This window comes from Heterodontus francisci, chromosome 10 (genome assembly GCF_036365525.1).
Source record: "Heterodontus francisci isolate sHetFra1 chromosome 10, sHetFra1.hap1, whole genome shotgun sequence".
Classification (NCBI taxonomy): Eukaryota; Metazoa; Chordata; class Chondrichthyes; order Heterodontiformes; family Heterodontidae; genus Heterodontus; species Heterodontus francisci.
Window position 1 is genome coordinate 13,147,185 of NC_090380.1, and position 17,077 is coordinate 13,164,261.

At 41.6% G+C, this 17,077-nt stretch overlaps 1 protein-coding gene across 1 annotated transcript in view; it reads right to left on the bottom strand.

The window, feature by feature from the left end:
* Positions 1-978: 978 nt before the first annotated feature.
* The window catches only part of sms (spermine synthase), an 87,031-nt gene continuing 70,932 nt past the window's right edge, over positions 979-17,077 (bottom strand). The window contains exons 10-11 of the mRNA XM_068040122.1: positions 14,432-14,547; positions 979-2,980 (exon numbers count right to left, since the gene is read on the bottom strand). Coding sequence (XP_067896223.1) covers positions 2,950-2,980; positions 14,432-14,547 — 147 coding nt within the window. The 3' untranslated portion in view covers positions 979-2,949. The remainder of the gene's footprint in view (positions 2,981-14,431; positions 14,548-17,077) is intronic.

The window sequence follows — 17,077 nt, forward strand, 5'->3', positions numbered from 1 at the left end:
CAAGGGACAGTCAGTCTCACCTCACTTCTGGAATTCAACTCTTTTGTCCATGCTTGACCAAGGCTGTTATAAGGTCTGAAGCCGAACAGTACTCTCAGAACTCAAACTGAGCAACAGTAAGCAGGTTATTGGTGAGTAAGTGCTGCTTGACAGCACTGTCAATGACACCTTCCATCACTTTACTGATGATTGAGAGTAGGCTGATGGGGCAGTGATTGGCAAGATTGGATTTTAATTGTCAGAGATTACTGGTAATTAGTACATGCATCCAGTCAACAATCAGGGACAGTTTTTGATGAATCATACACCAATGATTCTCCATTCATCAACAGCTTTTAAAGTGTTATATGTTCAACAGGAATAAGCCACAGAAACATAGTAATGCCTTGATACACCAGACCGTGGTCTATATATGCTGAAAAGTCAGCGGGGTAATTTTGACTTGTGCAATATTGTAAAACAGACGATAACGAATCGGCAGCCTGATTTACATCTCATGATTTCATCTTCATTGATTTCAATCTGCCCGTATTACAGTTAAAATTACCCCAGCTAGTCGCAACCTATTCCAGCTCCTTTCAAAGAGTAGACGAACAAGGAAGGCGAGAATCCATCAATTCTATTAAAAGAGAATGAGCTGCATGGCTGAACATTAGTAGTACGAGGAGCAAGGAGTACAGATAGACTAAGGGGGTTCATGGAAAAAATTATTAGTACAGATTTGATGGGCCAAGTGGCTGGTTCTGGTGCAAAAACGTTCCTTGATTATATAAATGCCACACTCTAAGCTTCTACCTGAAACTTGGAGAAAAGTATCTCAATGTTTACATAGGGAAGAAGCAACAAGAAAGGCTGCAGTATGTTTTTCGTTTAAATTAGCTTATGGGAGGGGTACAATGCTGCATCACAGCAGGCTTGAAATTCTTTATAAATGTCGATACACACATTTCAACAAGTTTTTAAAAAAACAAACAAAAATTCAACTTGTGAAGACCTTTATTGTAAGGTTTACTGCACTATTCTATCTTTATTACAGAACTAAATTGCCACTGATATATCCTTTATCAACTCTTGCTACTGTACCGGTTCACAGTTCTACACAGTGGGAGCAGCATTTAGTGCAACGGTTCAAAATTAAAAATCTCAATGGTTTTGTGAGAAGTTGTCAATTGTCTGACAGGCTGAAAGCATTTCACAAACATCAGAATTACTGTCTATGCTGACTGCTCTCATTTGATGCAACTTTCTCACACATATGCTACATGGGAAGGCCAAAAATCTGGGAGGGTTTGCAGAAACTAGGACACTAGATGACAAATAATACAGATTGTGTTATACAAGGAAAAGAACACAGGATGTAAGTACAAGTACATCCCTTATTTTCAAAATTCTCTTGCTAAAATAGGATTGAAAACCCCATACAAGTTGCATTAAAAAGAAAAACCCCTCTCAATCTTGATAGTGTCCTTCCCAATTTTCCCGTGTGATCAATTTTGGTTTGCAAAGTTCAGTTTGCAATTTAAAATGACAGAATGGGGAAAAAAAACAGTCAATTTGAAGGAAAAATTCCTTACCATTAAAATGACCATGTTTAGTAACTGATTTAATCTTCATTGCAAGGATTTAGCAAAAAGATGGTGACCAATGTTCACTTTTCAGGGTAGCTCAGTGAGGCTTCATTGCTGGCACAAAGAATGACCACACATGGGTTAAAGATATGACCACTGACACTACAACAGTGAATCTCTGTCACAATTGAGGTTCTGCGCCATCGGCAAGACGTGCAAAATTAGACTGTTAGTTTGCCCTGATTCCAATGATCTGGGATAATTGGGATTTGACTAAAACATAGAGGTCGGAGGAATGTACAACGACGACTGGTATATAATAAACTGCTTTTATAGTTACACGGAACAGTTAATGCGAAGTTGTTCCATATTCAGTTCAAGAGATCAAAGTCTCATGCTTGCTAATCTCTTGGAGCTTAGACCCATTTCCAAAAATTATTGTTCCCATGCCTGCAGAAACATCAATGGCGCAAATTTTAAATATAAATTTATGGTTAGGATGATGCCATTGTAACCTGCTGCTCATTCATATTTTAACCAAAACAAGTACTGACAGAGGTTACTCAGTTCTCAGTACTGATCAGAGAAAACATTTTCACTCAACCAGAAAGGAAAACAGTTCTGCTGTGATTGATGAATCAATAAATAGATCACCCTAATATTAGCAACTTCCTTGGACAACAGCAAGTGAACATTCACACATTAAGAGAGAACAAGGTTCAAACAACGATTTCCCCCTTTCCATACGTGAGGCTCGCAACGTTTTCTTGTCATTAGCCCTTTCAAAAGGCTACAGTAATAACTTTATACCAAAATAGCAGAGCACAGTTCAATATTTGTGTTTATTCTGAAAACAGCAAATAAATTAAAAAAAAATCAACTTCTGAACTGACTATGGTTGACATATGAGTACTTATACCGCAGGTTGAAATATGCAAAAATATTCGAAGAAAAAAAAACTTAACTGGAGTAAAACATCAGCACTAACACCAATTGTGAATTAGCTTATCATCCACTCACAAAGTAAAAGATCTAGATTCACATTTACAGTGACATTCAGAAGTCCAGTGCAGTCAGCATTTTTCCTTGCACTCCCATATAAAATGTAAATGACTAGACATATTAGAAAAACACATCCCAGCAAAATATACAAGTTGCATCTTTCCTGAAATGAGAAGTTGCATCACAGCACAATGCAAGACACCTTGGCCAGCAGCCTTCACTTAAGTACACAGCATTTCTTCAGTTTGAGAAAGAGCATGCACCAGGGTGCAAGCTAAAAAGCATCATGCAGTACATAGCCCTGCCACCCTTATGATAAAGAATTTTATTGATTTTCATAAAATGACAACGCGCAACTTTTGTTTTGAAAAGACATGTTCTACTTTTTCCACACTGTGTAGAACACCCATCTGAACAAGGAGTTTAAGGAAATCAAACATTTTGGAGCTCATACAGCACATCGTCAATCAAAAGTCTTTTTAAAAAAAAAAAGTATTTAAGATTAAAGGCTACACTTCAAGAAACTGCTAAAATAAAATGAAACTTAGTGCTACGACCAGGTGAGAAAGGGGTCTAGGGACCCCTTTCAGCCTTCACCTGGTCATACCGTAACAGGGTTTAATTTTTAAAACACTGTTTTTAGCTCCCCCATGGTGAATCCTTGTTCACTGCTTTCCAATTATAAGGCAAATTTATTCAACTTTAACTCTCATGTGGTTAACGCCTACAGATACACAATGCACCCACGCTAGCATGCATATGCGATACACACATGGAAATAGAGTCAGAAGAGAGAAGAAAAATAAAGTGGAAAAGTTTGAGGCAATATCTGAAGAGTTTCTGTTACGGTTCTTTGAGCTCACTGTAGGGTGCTTGATTGTAGGTAGATCTTGCTTTTTGTTGGGGCCCAGTATTCTTCTTAAACCTTGTTCGACGTAGCAGACTTTTCTCTCCTGGGGTTCATATGTTTTCAGTGGATTCAGAGGCTTGTGAGAAAGAGATGGGAACAGACAGGAAAGATCTTCTCAGTCCAGGAGCAAGCAGTCTGAGTTCAAGCTCTCTGTTCAAAACCCTGGAACAGCCAGTTAGTCATGTGACTAGCTAGTCCAACCAGTTGTGGCCCCTGTGGATTGCATCACCCCAGCAGGCCCCGGAATGCGTTTCCCCACCCCCTCACTACCTGGTTATCAATATCCATTGTGGGTTGAATGTGTCAGGGAATGGTCCTTTGTCTGCACAAGCACTGTCTGTTAGTATACAAATTTTTTCCCAACCACGGCTGATCTGTTCAATAAGTCATTTCCTCACTCCAGCAACAGTTCAAAATCAATGTTCATGACAAAACCAATGTGCCTCATTCTTGGCAGGTGGGGGCCTGCAAGACTCTTAGCAATATCCTGATGAATAACAAGTAAAAAAAAACTGTACAGTGGGTGTGTTTAAAGCAGGATGGTAGTAGTATGTGGGGTGCTGTTTGGATGTATGGACTCATTTAGCTACATTGCAATAATGACTTGCATTTATTGAACAACCTTAAGGTATAAAAACATCCCAAAGCACTTCACAGAAGTGCAAAAATGGATGATGAGCGAAAGGAGGCAATCGGCGTGCAGATGACCAAAAGCTTGGTCATCATTACAGAGTCTTAAACTAAGAGATGGAGAGTAAGGACATGCCAGAGTTTGGGGCCAAGACAGATGAAGACATGACCAGTGATGGTGAAGGTAGGGGGTGGGATGCACAAGAGGAAAATGCTGGAGAAACAGAGTTCTGCAGAGGTTACAGAATTAGAATAGGGTCGAGGCCATAGAGAAATTTAAAGGCAAAAATACAAATTTTAAATTGGAGGCATTGAGTAATGCCTCAATTCTAAAATTCTCACCCATATTTGCAAATCACTCCATGACCTCACCCCTCCCTATCTCTGTAATCGTCACCAGACCAACAACCCTCCAAGATATCTGCGCTGCTCCAATTCAGGCATTTTGTGCATCCCCGATCTTAATTGCTCCTTCAGCTGCCAAGACCTTGAACTCTGGAATTCCCCCCTAAATCACTCCACCCTGTTTCCTCCTTTGAGAGGCTCTTGAAAAACCCACCTCTGACTAAACTTTTGGTCATCTATCATAATACCTCCCTATGCAGCGCAATGTCAAATTTTATTTGAGAACACTCCCAAGAAGTGCCATGGGACATTTTACTACGTTAAAGGTGCTATATAAATACAATTTGATGCTGTTGAGAACACAAATAGGTCAATGAACACAAGGATCTAACCATCTCCCCTTGACATTCAATGGCATTACCATTACTGGCTCCCCCCACTATCAATATCCTGGGAGTTATCACTGACCAGAAACTGAACTGGAGCCATATAAATACCGTGGATACAAGATCAGGTCAGAGGCTAGGAATCCTGTGGCGAGGTACTTATCTCCTGACTCCCCAATGCCTGTCCACCATCTACAAGGCACAATTCAGGTGTGAGATGGAATACTCTCCACTTACCTGGATGGGTGCAGCTCCAACAACACTCAAGAAGCTCAACACCATCCAGGACAAAGCAGCCCAATTGAATGACACCCCACATTCACTCCCTCCACCACCAGCACACAGTGGCAGCAGTTTGTACCATCTACAAGATGCACTACAGCAATGCTTCTTCGGCAGTACCTTCCAAACCCACGACCGCTACCACCTAGAAGGACAAGGGCAGCAGATACATAGGAACACCATCACCTGCAAGGTCCCCCCCAAGCCACACACCATCTTGACTTGGAACTATATTGCCGTTCCTTCACTGTCGCTGGGTCAAAATCCTGGAATTCCCTTCCGAACAGCACTGTGGGTGCACCAACCCCACATGGACTGCAGCGGTTCAAGGCAGCAGCTCACCACCACCTTCTCTAGGGCAATTAGGGATGGACAATAAATGCTGGCCTAGCCAGAGATGCCCACATCCCATGAAAGAAATATTTTAAAAAGAATAATGAGTGAGCAAAGTTTGGTACAGGTTAATACACGGGCAGCAGAGATTCGGATGAACTGAAAGGGTGGAGAATACGAGGCCGGCCTGGAGGGTATTAGAATAGTGGAATCTGGAGGTGACAAAGCTGTGGATGAGGATTTGAGCAGATGTGCTGAGGCTGTGGTGGAGATGGGTGATGTTTCAGAGGCAGTGGAAGGGCTGAGGGAGGTGGTGGAGACAGCAGTGTACATGTAGAAGCTGACCATGCAATCTGATATCAGCAAAAGGTAGTGTGCAGAAGAGGAAGAGGGGAACAAGGATGGATCCCTGGAGAACTTGAGGTAATGTTGAAGGAGTTGGAAGAGGAGCCACTAGAAATGCTCTGGCTACCAATGATCGCTAAGAGTGGAACCATGCAAGGCTCTGAGTTGGACAACAGAACAGAGTTGTTGGAGGATGACAGCAAAGTTGATCTTGTCAAAGGCTGATGCAAGAGATCAAGCAGTGAGTGCATCAGTCACAGGGGATATTTTTGACTTTGATCAGGGCTGTTCAGTGTTGTGGCAGTGGTGGAAACCTAATTGGAGAAATTCAAACATGAAGTTGGAGGAAAGATGGGAATAGATTTGGGATGGGACAACGCTCACAACCTGGGAGATTCAGATTAATAAGATTGAGGCCTATGAAGAAGGTGGTGGGTCTCACGAAAATGAGCTTGGAGAAGCCATAAGGGGAAGATGAGAGAGAAACTAGAAGACGGATGGAAGGAATCTGGGCTGGGGGTGGCTCGGAGTAATTTCACTTGTTAAAAACACACAAGTGCTGATGATCTGTTGCTGCAATAGTAATCCTGCTCAGTACGAGAGGAACCACAGGTTCAGACATTTGGTGTATGTGCTTGGCTGAGGAGCCAATGGCGTGAAGCTACCATCTGTGGGATCATGACTGATCCCAGAATTCCCCCTTAAACAAGGAGGAATTTGGGAGCAAATTTACACACTCCTACAGAAGCATGGGTAGGAAAGACCTAGATTGCAGCCAAGTCCTAATTCTGACCCCTGCCAGGAAGATGGAACAGGCAAATTTACTCTTTGCTTTGTAGGTAACTGCAAAGCTATTGTGGAGTCAATGGAATTTGTTGAGTTGGGACAGCCATTCAGGGTGCAGAAATAAAATATCTGTTTGCAACATCAGGGTCACCAACATATAGGACCTCCCATTCCTGTGAAAATGCTCCTGGACTATGCCATTACAATTATTTTTTAGCCCAAAGCTGACCTCTTCCCACTTCTCAAAAAAAAAAACCCTAACATAGCAGCCCTAGCAAAGCAGCACCAACACTCACTACCAGGACAATTTTGCCAAATTTAAGAATGCTTGGTACATGTCCTGTAGCTTTCTGAGGGGCATAGGAACAGGAGGCAGCCATTTAGCCCCTTAAGCCAATTCTGTCATTCAATCGATAATGGCTGGTTTATCACTTAACTCCATAAACCCGTCTTTGCCCCACATCCCTCAATACTGTTGCATAACAAAACTCTAGCAATCTCTGTCAACTGCATTTGCAGAAGCGTTACAAACTTTTACCAACCTTTGCATGTCAAAGCGTTTTCTAACTTCGCTCCTGAAAGGTCTGGCTCTAACCTTTAGACTACGTCCTCTCGTCCCAGATTCCCCAACCCATGGAAATAGTTTCTCTATCTACCTTATCTGTTCTCCTTAATATTTTGAATACTTTGATCAAATCACCTTTTAATCTTCTAAATTCAAGAATACAACCCCAGTTTGTATAATCTCTCCTCATAATTTAACTATTGGAGTCCAGGTATCATTCTGAACTCCGTCCAAAGTCAATAAATTGCTCCTATGGTGCACTTCTCAGAACTGAACTTAGTATTACAGGTGTGATCTAACCAAGGCATTGTATAGCTATAACATTGCTTCTATTCCCTCGTGTTCTAGTCCTCTAGATATAAAGGTCAACGTCTTGGGTATTTTCTGTAACTATCCATGATTGCCTTACACAGGTAACAGCAATCCCTATATTGTTAGAGATTCAAAACAGAATGAAAGAATAACTAGTGGAGTATGTGAAATAGCTTTTAAATGAGCCTTTACAATTTCTACCATTCAACATGGCTGCAATGAAAAAGCATACTTCATCAGCCAAGGAGTTGTTTGCTTTGGAGTCACTGTACCATAGCACACCAATATCTGCTTTGAGTTCCAGCTTGGTGACAGAATAATGGCTCTGCAAGCAGCCACTCTGTCGCACTCTCCTAACCTTATCACATTTAGAGAGTGTACAAAACACATTCACTAAGATGTACTTGGTACAAAATACAAATACAAAGGCTTAAAAAAAAAAGCCAGGTTTAATTTTGTTAGAACACAGATTACATGGTGATATGGCACAAGTATTTAAAATAATGAAAAGATGAGACAGGGTAGATAGAAGCAGACTGCTCTCAGCAGTTGAGGGATCGACAATGAGCAGCCGTACATACAAGATAAATATGAGATTTAGAACAGAGGGCTGGAAAAACTTCTAGAGAGTTCTGAGGCTGTGGAATTCACTTACAGGGTGAGCAGTTGAGGAAGAAAGGGTCAACATTCAAGGTTAGATGGGATAGGTGGATTAAGGAAAAGGTATGACTAACATTTTGGAACAGGGTGGGTAAGCATCATTAGAACCATTTGATCATGAGGATAAATGCTGGCAAGGACTTGTTGGAGCGAACACTCTATTCCCTGTTGCAGCTTCTATATATTTCTACAATTGATGCGGTAATGGTTAACATGAGGGAAGAATTTCACAATTTAGAAATAACTTGGAAAAATTACCTTGGGGAGAAAACCTGATGTGAGCTGCAAGAACTACTCCATCTTCTTGCCAAATCAAATAAGGCTGATCGAAAACAAAGGACCTAGGCTCACTCACAATACAAGCCAAAGCTAACACTAATATCAAAGGTGAGTTCCAAGTTTAAAAAAAATCAGCTTCAGATTAGTAGGCAGTTTACTCTAAGTTACATTCCTGCCGCCATTCAGATCCAGGGAAGGTCAACATTGATGCAGCAAACCACCAAAGCATGTCATCAAACCAAGCTCAATGCCAACGGTTCATGAATAAGTCATGACAACATATGAAAATATAACTAGTTCCAAACCCAGCTCTGACATCAAGATATCACATACTTCACAAGTAGCAGGGCTGACAAACACTACATGCGAAGTATTTCCACTATGTAATACAATGAGTTCCTTTATATATTCTTTATAGGACCTAATCAGCATAACTTTACCTGAAGTAGAGTCATGAACATCTTTGCAATGGGATCATATAAGCAGCAACATTCAAGATTAGACTGGACAGGTAGATGGAAGAAAATGGATGTGGGAACAGGGTGCATAATGTCATTAGATTATTTGCTTGTGTGGAGAGTAAATGCTGACAGACTATTTGGGCCAAATGGCCTGGTTCCATGTTGTAGCCCTTATTTATTTCCACGTACATTCCTTCAGAGTCCAAGTTACTCAGCTCTGTTTCTAATCAGCCTCAATAGAATTATTATAAAAACTATTTTTTCTTCAATTCTCTTCAACACTACTCTACTGAGGGCTTCAGGCATTTAGCCCTGTCGGGAATGCCTTTGCTTTCTCGGCGTCACAGCAGCAGAATAGCAAAGTTCTTTTTTACACAGTGTTACATAGCATTTGCAACACACAAACAGGCCATTCAGCCCTACAGGTTCATACCAGTGTTTATGTTCCATATGAGCCTACTCCCATCCTACTTCACCTAACCCAACATATCCTTCTATTCTTTTCTCCCTCATATACTTATCTACTTTCACCTTAACTGCATCTAATCCACTCACCTCAATGACTCCATGTGGTAGAGAGTTCCACACTCCGGTAAAGAAGTTTCTCTTCAATTCTTTATTGGATTTATTGCTATTTTCTATTTATGGCCTCTCATTCGCAACTCCCCCTGCAAGCGGATACATTTTCTATACATCTACCCTATCAAACCCCTCCATAATCGCAAAGACCTCTATCAGGTCATCCCTCAGCCTTCTCTTTTCTAAAGTGTGTCCCGGCCTATTCAGTCTTTCCCAATAGTTGTACCCTTACAGTTCTGGTATCCCAGTAAATCTTTGTTGCACCCTTTCCAGGGCATTTATATCCTTTTTATAATATGGAGACCAGAACTGTGCACTGTACCCCAAATGTGGTCTAACCACGGTTCTACAAGTTCAACATAACTTCTCTGCTTCTCAATTCTAACCCTCTAGAAATGACCTTTGGGCTTTGTTCGTATTTTTATGGCATTAGCAGTATCCCGACTTTTAGTGATTTGTGTATCAATACCCTCAGATCTTTTGAAAGTGTACTTCAGTTCCAGAGCCGTTTATGCAAATGCATTATCCTTCAATAACAAGTGCGAGCAGCTCATGGACCTTTTTTCGTCACAAAGAGTGAGACCACCCGATCAGCTGCCTTTGCTGCTTTCCCCAGCCCACCAGATCAAACGCCCCCCTAATATTCCCCTGCTGCCCAAGCTAGATTCTATCCAATTTCCTGTCATGCTCTCTCCGAGCTCACCTTGCCTCCAAGACCAAGTTCCTCGACCCTATTCCTCAACCCTAATCCCATCCAACTTTCTTTCCTGGCCATGATGGCCGACGTTAATGGCTCCTTCCCCTCCTCCCTCCCCTTCAAATCTGTCACCATTACCCCTCTTTTCAAAAAAACCCCACTCTTGAGCAATGTTCCCTCTAATCTGTGCAGGTGCACGATCACGCAGAAACCAGGCCCCACACAAGCAACATTCCCTTTAAAATGCACACATGCGTAGTCGCACATCAATCTTAAAAGGGACAGTGCAATGCAACAATCCAGCCACATACAACAAACAAAAATTAGAGGGAATATTTCCCTCGAACCCTGTCCTTTCAAACTACTGGCCCCATCTACAACCTCCTTTTCCTCTCCAACTAGCTTGAGCGTACTGTTGCCTCCCAAACCCACGCCCATCTTTTCAACAATTCCATGTTTGAATTCTGCCAAACACTTCCGCCCCCACCACGGTTATGAAATGGCCCTGATCAAAGTCACAAATTACATCTTGTGACTGACCATGGTAAACTCCCCCTCTTCATCCTTCTCAACCTATCTGCAGCCTTTGACACCATTAGCCACAGCATCCTGCTCAAATGCCTCCCCCACATCATTAGACTTCCCTTGTCTGGTTCCATTTTTATCTGTCAAATCATAGTGAGACAATCACTGCAATGGATTTTCTTCCCACTCCTGCACCGCTACCTTTGAGGTCCCCCAAGGATTTGGCTGCCATCAATTTCTCATGATGTCCCTCAGTAATATCATCTGAAAACACATCAGGTTCCATATGTACACTGATGGTACTCAGCTCTATCTCACCACCTATACTTTACCTCTATACTTAACTATTCCAATGCTCTCCTAGTCAGCCTCCCATCTTCCATCCTACATAAACTTGTGCTCATCCTAAACTCTGCTGTCCATATCTTAACTCACACCAAGTACCATTTACTTGCTGAACTACACTGGTTCCCAGTCCTAACACTCAATTTTCAAATCCTCATCCTCGTTTTCAAATTGTTCCACGCCCTCACCCTTCTCTCTTTGTAACCTCCTGCAGCCCTTAAAGCCTCCAAGATCTCTGCACCCCAATTCTGGTCTCTTGAGCATCCCGAATTTTAATCACTCCCCCAGTGGCAGGTATGCTTTCAGCTGCCTTGGCCCTAAGCTCTGGAATTCCCTCCCTAAACCTCTCCAGCTTTTAAGATGCTTCTTAAAATCTACCTCTTTGACCAAGCTTTAAATTTTTATTGATGACGCTCGTTAAGCGCATTGGGACATTTTGCTATGTTAAAGGTGCTATGTAAATTAAGTTGCTGATATTGGTGAATAGTGATCTCAGCATCGATTCTTGTGGTACACCACTTCCCACCTTTTGCCAGTATGAGTCACTAACTTTAATCTCTAGTCATTCTTTTCTATTTTGCAGCCAGCTTGCTATCCATTCTGCTACTTTTCCCCTTATTCCACATGTCTTGACCTTAGTCATGAGTCTACTGTGAGGTACCTTATGAAGCTCCAAGTATATTATATCTACTACATTACTTTTATTTATCCTGTTATTTTGTCAAAGAAATCAATAAGGTTGGTCACGCATAAATGTCCCTTTGAAATCCATGATGACTATTATATTGCCAGTTTCTGTGTGTTTTATTACATCTTTAAGTAAGGATTCTATTATCTGTCCTAACACCAACCTTAAGCTAATTGGTCAATAGTTCCCTAGCCTTGTTCCATCTCCCTTTTAAATATAGGAATCAGCTTAGCTGTCTGCCAGTCCTCTAGCATTATTCCTTTATCTAATGAATTTTTATTACATACACACACAACATCTCTGCCATCTCTTCCTTAACCTCTTAAATGGTTGGATGCAATCATCAGGATCAGGGGTTTTATCCTAAGTTATTATTTACTATCTCCTGCCTTTCTATCTTAAACGTTCTTATATCTTGTGATCTCTAATATCTTGCCCTTGTTAGCCTCTCGCATAAATACCAAGGCAAAGTAATTTAATATTTCTGCCATTACTCGGGAGTTTATTGTATCCCCTTAGTCGTATCATTATCCCGATTTTTGTTATTTGTGTATCTGCAGAATTCTTGCATCCCTTGATAGTTTAAATTAGTTTCTCTTTGCCTTCTTTCCTAACCCTTTCGTCATCCTCTCTGTTGTCAGTGTACTTATTGTATGTTTTTTGTTTCAATTTTGCTCTTATTTCTTTATTCATTTCGGATGTCATAATTGGCTAGCTTGTTCTTGCTTTTTAGTGGGATGTGTGTCTCCTAGACCCAATTGATGTTCCCCATTGCCATTTCTTCCTTTGAGAGTAAATTTTTCCAGTTTGTTTTCCTCAGTTCCATAACTCACCAATTAAAATCAGCTTTTTCCCAATTTATTTCTTTGGACTTTGCCTTACTTATGCCCTTCTGGATCTATATCTTTAACCTTATGTTGTGATAGTTACTGCCTAGAAGTTCCTCTATGCTTACTAGTCTTTGTAACTGCAACTGTCTTCTGCCCTTCCTCACCCTTCCCCACACCCACCGCACCCCCCCATCCCCCAGATAAAGTTTAGACTGAGGCTTTCTAGAACTAGTGTAAAATCATATGATTCCATTGATAAAGATGGTTTTGAAGACCTGAAAAGAGCATTTGTACCACCTTTACCTTTAAATTTCAAAGTAATGTGGCTCAACAACTTTCACCTACATACTGCCCTTAGCATAGTAAAATATCTGAAGGCACTTCACAGGAGCAGATAAAATCTAACACCAAGTCACAGGAGGAGATATTAGGATGGTGTCATGCAGACCCCCACCTGCCATTTCGTCATATGAGCATTAATTTTAAACAGTTGCTGCAGTGAAGAAATGATTTGTTAGAGATCACCAGACCTTTGACTGGAGGACATTTGCATACTGAGAGACGATGCTTGTGGAGACAAAGAACTACTCCCTGATCCAATTAACCCAAATGGATTTTGATCGCCGGACATTGAGGGTGTAAGGAAGCACATTCCAGGGAGTGCTAAGATGATACAATCCACAGAGACAGAACTGGTTAAACCAGCTGGTCACATGACTATCTGGCTGGTCCAGGCTTTTGAATGAGAAAGGAACAGAGGAGATTTGAATTGAGACGGAGTTTGCAACTGAAGCTGGAACATGGAAGCCTCTCTCCTGGCTGTGTCTCTCGCTTTCTCCCAAGTCACCGGACCCACAGAAGACACGTAAATCAAGAGAGAACAGACTCCAACACTGAAACAGGTTGAAGCATGAACAGGGCCCCAACGAACAGTAGGATTACTGGCAACCAAAGACTCCACATTGAACTTAAAGGACTGTAATTATAATCCCGATATTACCTCAGGCTTTCCCCCTTTATTCTTTTCTACTTTTTCTGTCTGAGTGTGTTTATTGCATATGCATGCTGGCATGGTCATGTCGCATATTTGTGGTCGTCAACCGGATTAAAGTTGAAGATTAATAAACTGCCACCTTTCTTGTTTAAATATAAGAAAACCTGTCTGATTTCTTTGCCTTACAATTGGAGCAGTGAACAAGGATTCACTGAGGGGGAGCTAAAACACTGTTTCTAAAATTAAACCCTGTTGCAGTTAAACCAGGCAAAAGCTGAGAGGAAACCCCTGGACCCCTTCTCACTTGGTCGTAACTGGTAATCAAATACTTCGACAAAGTGGTAGGTTTTAAGCAGCATCCTAAAGGAGAACAAGTAAAGAGATGGAGGTTCATGGAGGGAATTTCAGAGCTTAAGACCTAGACATCTGAAGGCATGGCCGCCAATGGTGGGATGGTGGAAATCAGGGAAATGTACAAGAGGGCACAATTGGAGAAATGGAGGAATTCTCGGAGGCACGTAGGGTTGGAGGAGAGTGCAGAATCAGGAAGGGTAAGGGCCATAGAGATATCTGAACACAAGGATGAGAATTTTAAATTCAATAAGTTGCAGAACTGGGTCAATTCATGACTCTCTACTTCAGATCCCTCCCTCCCCATCTCAATCACCACTACCTGGACACACACCTCCAACTCTTGACTGTTAAAGCATATATCAGATTCCAATCAGCCCTCAGCAACTTTCCATCCCAAGACATACTCCCTATAAACTTTACTCACTGCTGGGGACATCAGATGGCAGAATTACCTACACCAATACTCTTTTAGGGAGCAGTTACCTCAAAACAAAAAGCTCAAACATTTAAATTATTTCCAAAGGTAAATGCACCATGTAATTTGAAAAAGGATACAATTCCGCATAAGAGGGAACACACACAACTTTCTTTGAATATTCCACAGGACAGTAGAGCTTGTTCAGCTGCTCTTCATACATCGCTAGTGCTTCTGTCAAGTTTGCACAATTACCCTATGGAGCAAAACAGAAGTTATTAGGCAATTTCTTTTCATGACAGAATGTTTTTGACGATTTAGGGATTTCATAGGATTTCAAGCATCTGATTTTTGACGACCGATTACTGACCTGTAGGAAGGTTTATCCACTAGAGATTGACAGCAACACATCGGAACCCACAAAACAGGCAACTGAAAATACCCATCTGTAAGAACAATTAGCTCCATGCTGGCAGCTCCCCACACAATCCTACTAAGCATTAAAGTGAGCTGCTGTTTGAAATCTCAAGAGGAGCCTGCTGTCTGTGAATATGCAACTATTTCAGAGCCTCCACATCTGAGAATGCATGTAAAGGAAACAGTGCACCGATGAGTGGCAAACATGCCCAAGTAAAAACTATTGTGGGCAAGTTAATGACCCTTTTATATTACAGAACTGTTTCCAGGGTAATGCAACTCATTTATATTATAAGACCAGCACCACCATAATATAGCCCATTTATATTACATGATTGCTGCCTCTGTAATATTACAATGCAGTTGTCATTTTATTTATTCATTTACTCATGGATGCGGACATCGCTGACAAGGCCAGCATTTATTGTTCATCCATAATCGCCCTCGAGGTGGTGGTGGTGGTGAGTAGCCTTCTAGAACAGCTGTATGGTGAAGATATGCTCAATATTGTTAGGTAGGGCTTCCAGTATTTTGACTCAGCAATGAAGGAGGAATAGTGATTCTCTCTCTCATTTGTGCATGGGATGTGATAGTCGCTAGCAAGGTCAGTGTTTCTTGCCCATCAATAATTGCTCGAGAAGGTGGTGGTGAGCTGCCTTGAACTACTGCGGTCTGTTTGGTACAGGTACACGCAAGATTGCTGTTAGATAGAGAGTTCTAGAATTTTGACTCAACGATGAAGGAATGGTGATATAGTTCCAAATCAGTATGGTGTGAGACTTAGACAGGAACTTGCAGGTCGTGATATTCCTAAGCGCCTGCTACCCTTGTTCTTCTGGATGATGAGAGGTCAGGGGTTGCTGCTGTGTATGTTGTAAATGGTACAGACTGCAGCCATGATGCGCCAATTATGGAGGGAGTGAATGTTTAAGGTGGTGGATGGGGTGACAATCAAGTGGGTTGCTTTGTCCTGGATGTTGCTAAGATTGTTAACTGTTGTTGGAGCTGCCCTCAGCTATGCAACTGGAGAGTACTCCATCACATTCCTGACTTGTAAACTGTAGATGGTGGACAAGCTTTAGGGAATCAAGAAGTGAGTTACTCATCACAGAATTCCCAGCCTCTGACCTGACCTTGTAGACACAGTGTGCGTGTATGGCTGGTCCAGTTTCTGGCCACTGATGAACCCCAGGCTGTTGCTGGTGGGTGATTCAGCAATGGTAATCCCAATGAATGTCATGGGTAGGTGGTTAGAATTTCTCTTGATAGTCATTGCCAGGCACTTGTGTCGTGTGAATGTTACTTGCCACTTACCAGCCCAAGCCCGAGTGTTGTTCAGATCTTGATGCATGCAGGCACAGAATGCTTCATTACGAGTTTCAGCGGAACTGATCACTGTGTAATCATTATAGAATCATAGAATGATACAGCACAGGAGGCTGCCATTTGGCCTATCGTGCCCATGCTAGCTTTTTGGTAAAGCCATCCAATTAATCCCACTTCCCTGCTCTTTCCCCTAGCCCTGGATTCTTTTCCCCCCTTCCAGAATTTATCCAATTCCCTTTCTAACATTACTACTGAATCGGTTTCCATCACTCTTTCAAGCAGTGCATCCCAGATCATAACAACTCACTGTGTAAAAGGAAAAGTTTCCTTATGGTTCTTTTGCTAATCACCTTAAATCAGTGTCCTCTAGTTACTGATCCTTCTGCCACTGCAGTCTCTCCTTATTTACTCTATCAACACCATTCTTGATTTTCAACACCCTTATCAAAACTCCTCTTAACCTTCTCTGGTCTAAGGAAAACAACTACAGCTGCTCCAGTCCCTCTACATAACCGAAGTCCCTCATCACTGGTACCATTCTAGCAAATACCTTCTGCGTCCTCTCCAAGGCCTGGACATCCTTCTTAAAGTGTGGTGCCCAGACTGAACACGATACTCCAGTGATTTATATGGATTTATCATTGTGTTCTTGTTTTTGTACTCTATTTTTCTATTAATAAAGGCAAGAATCCTATATGCTTTTTTAATATGTTTTCAAGTTGTCCTACCACCGTCAAAGATTTGTGTATATATACACACACACACCTTAGGTCTCCCTATTCCGGCACCCGCTGTAAATTGTACCATTTAGTTCATATTGGCTCTCCTGTCTTCCTATCAAAATGTATTGCTTCAGCTTTCTGCACTAAATTTAATCTGCCATGTGTCTGTCCATTTTACCATGTCAGTCTATGTCGTCCTTATGTTACTAACCTATGCTTATTGTTTACTATATTTCTGAGTTTCATAATATCTGCAAGCTTTAAAATTATGCCCTGCATACCCAAGTCAAGGTCATTAATAGCCATGAAAAATAGCAACTG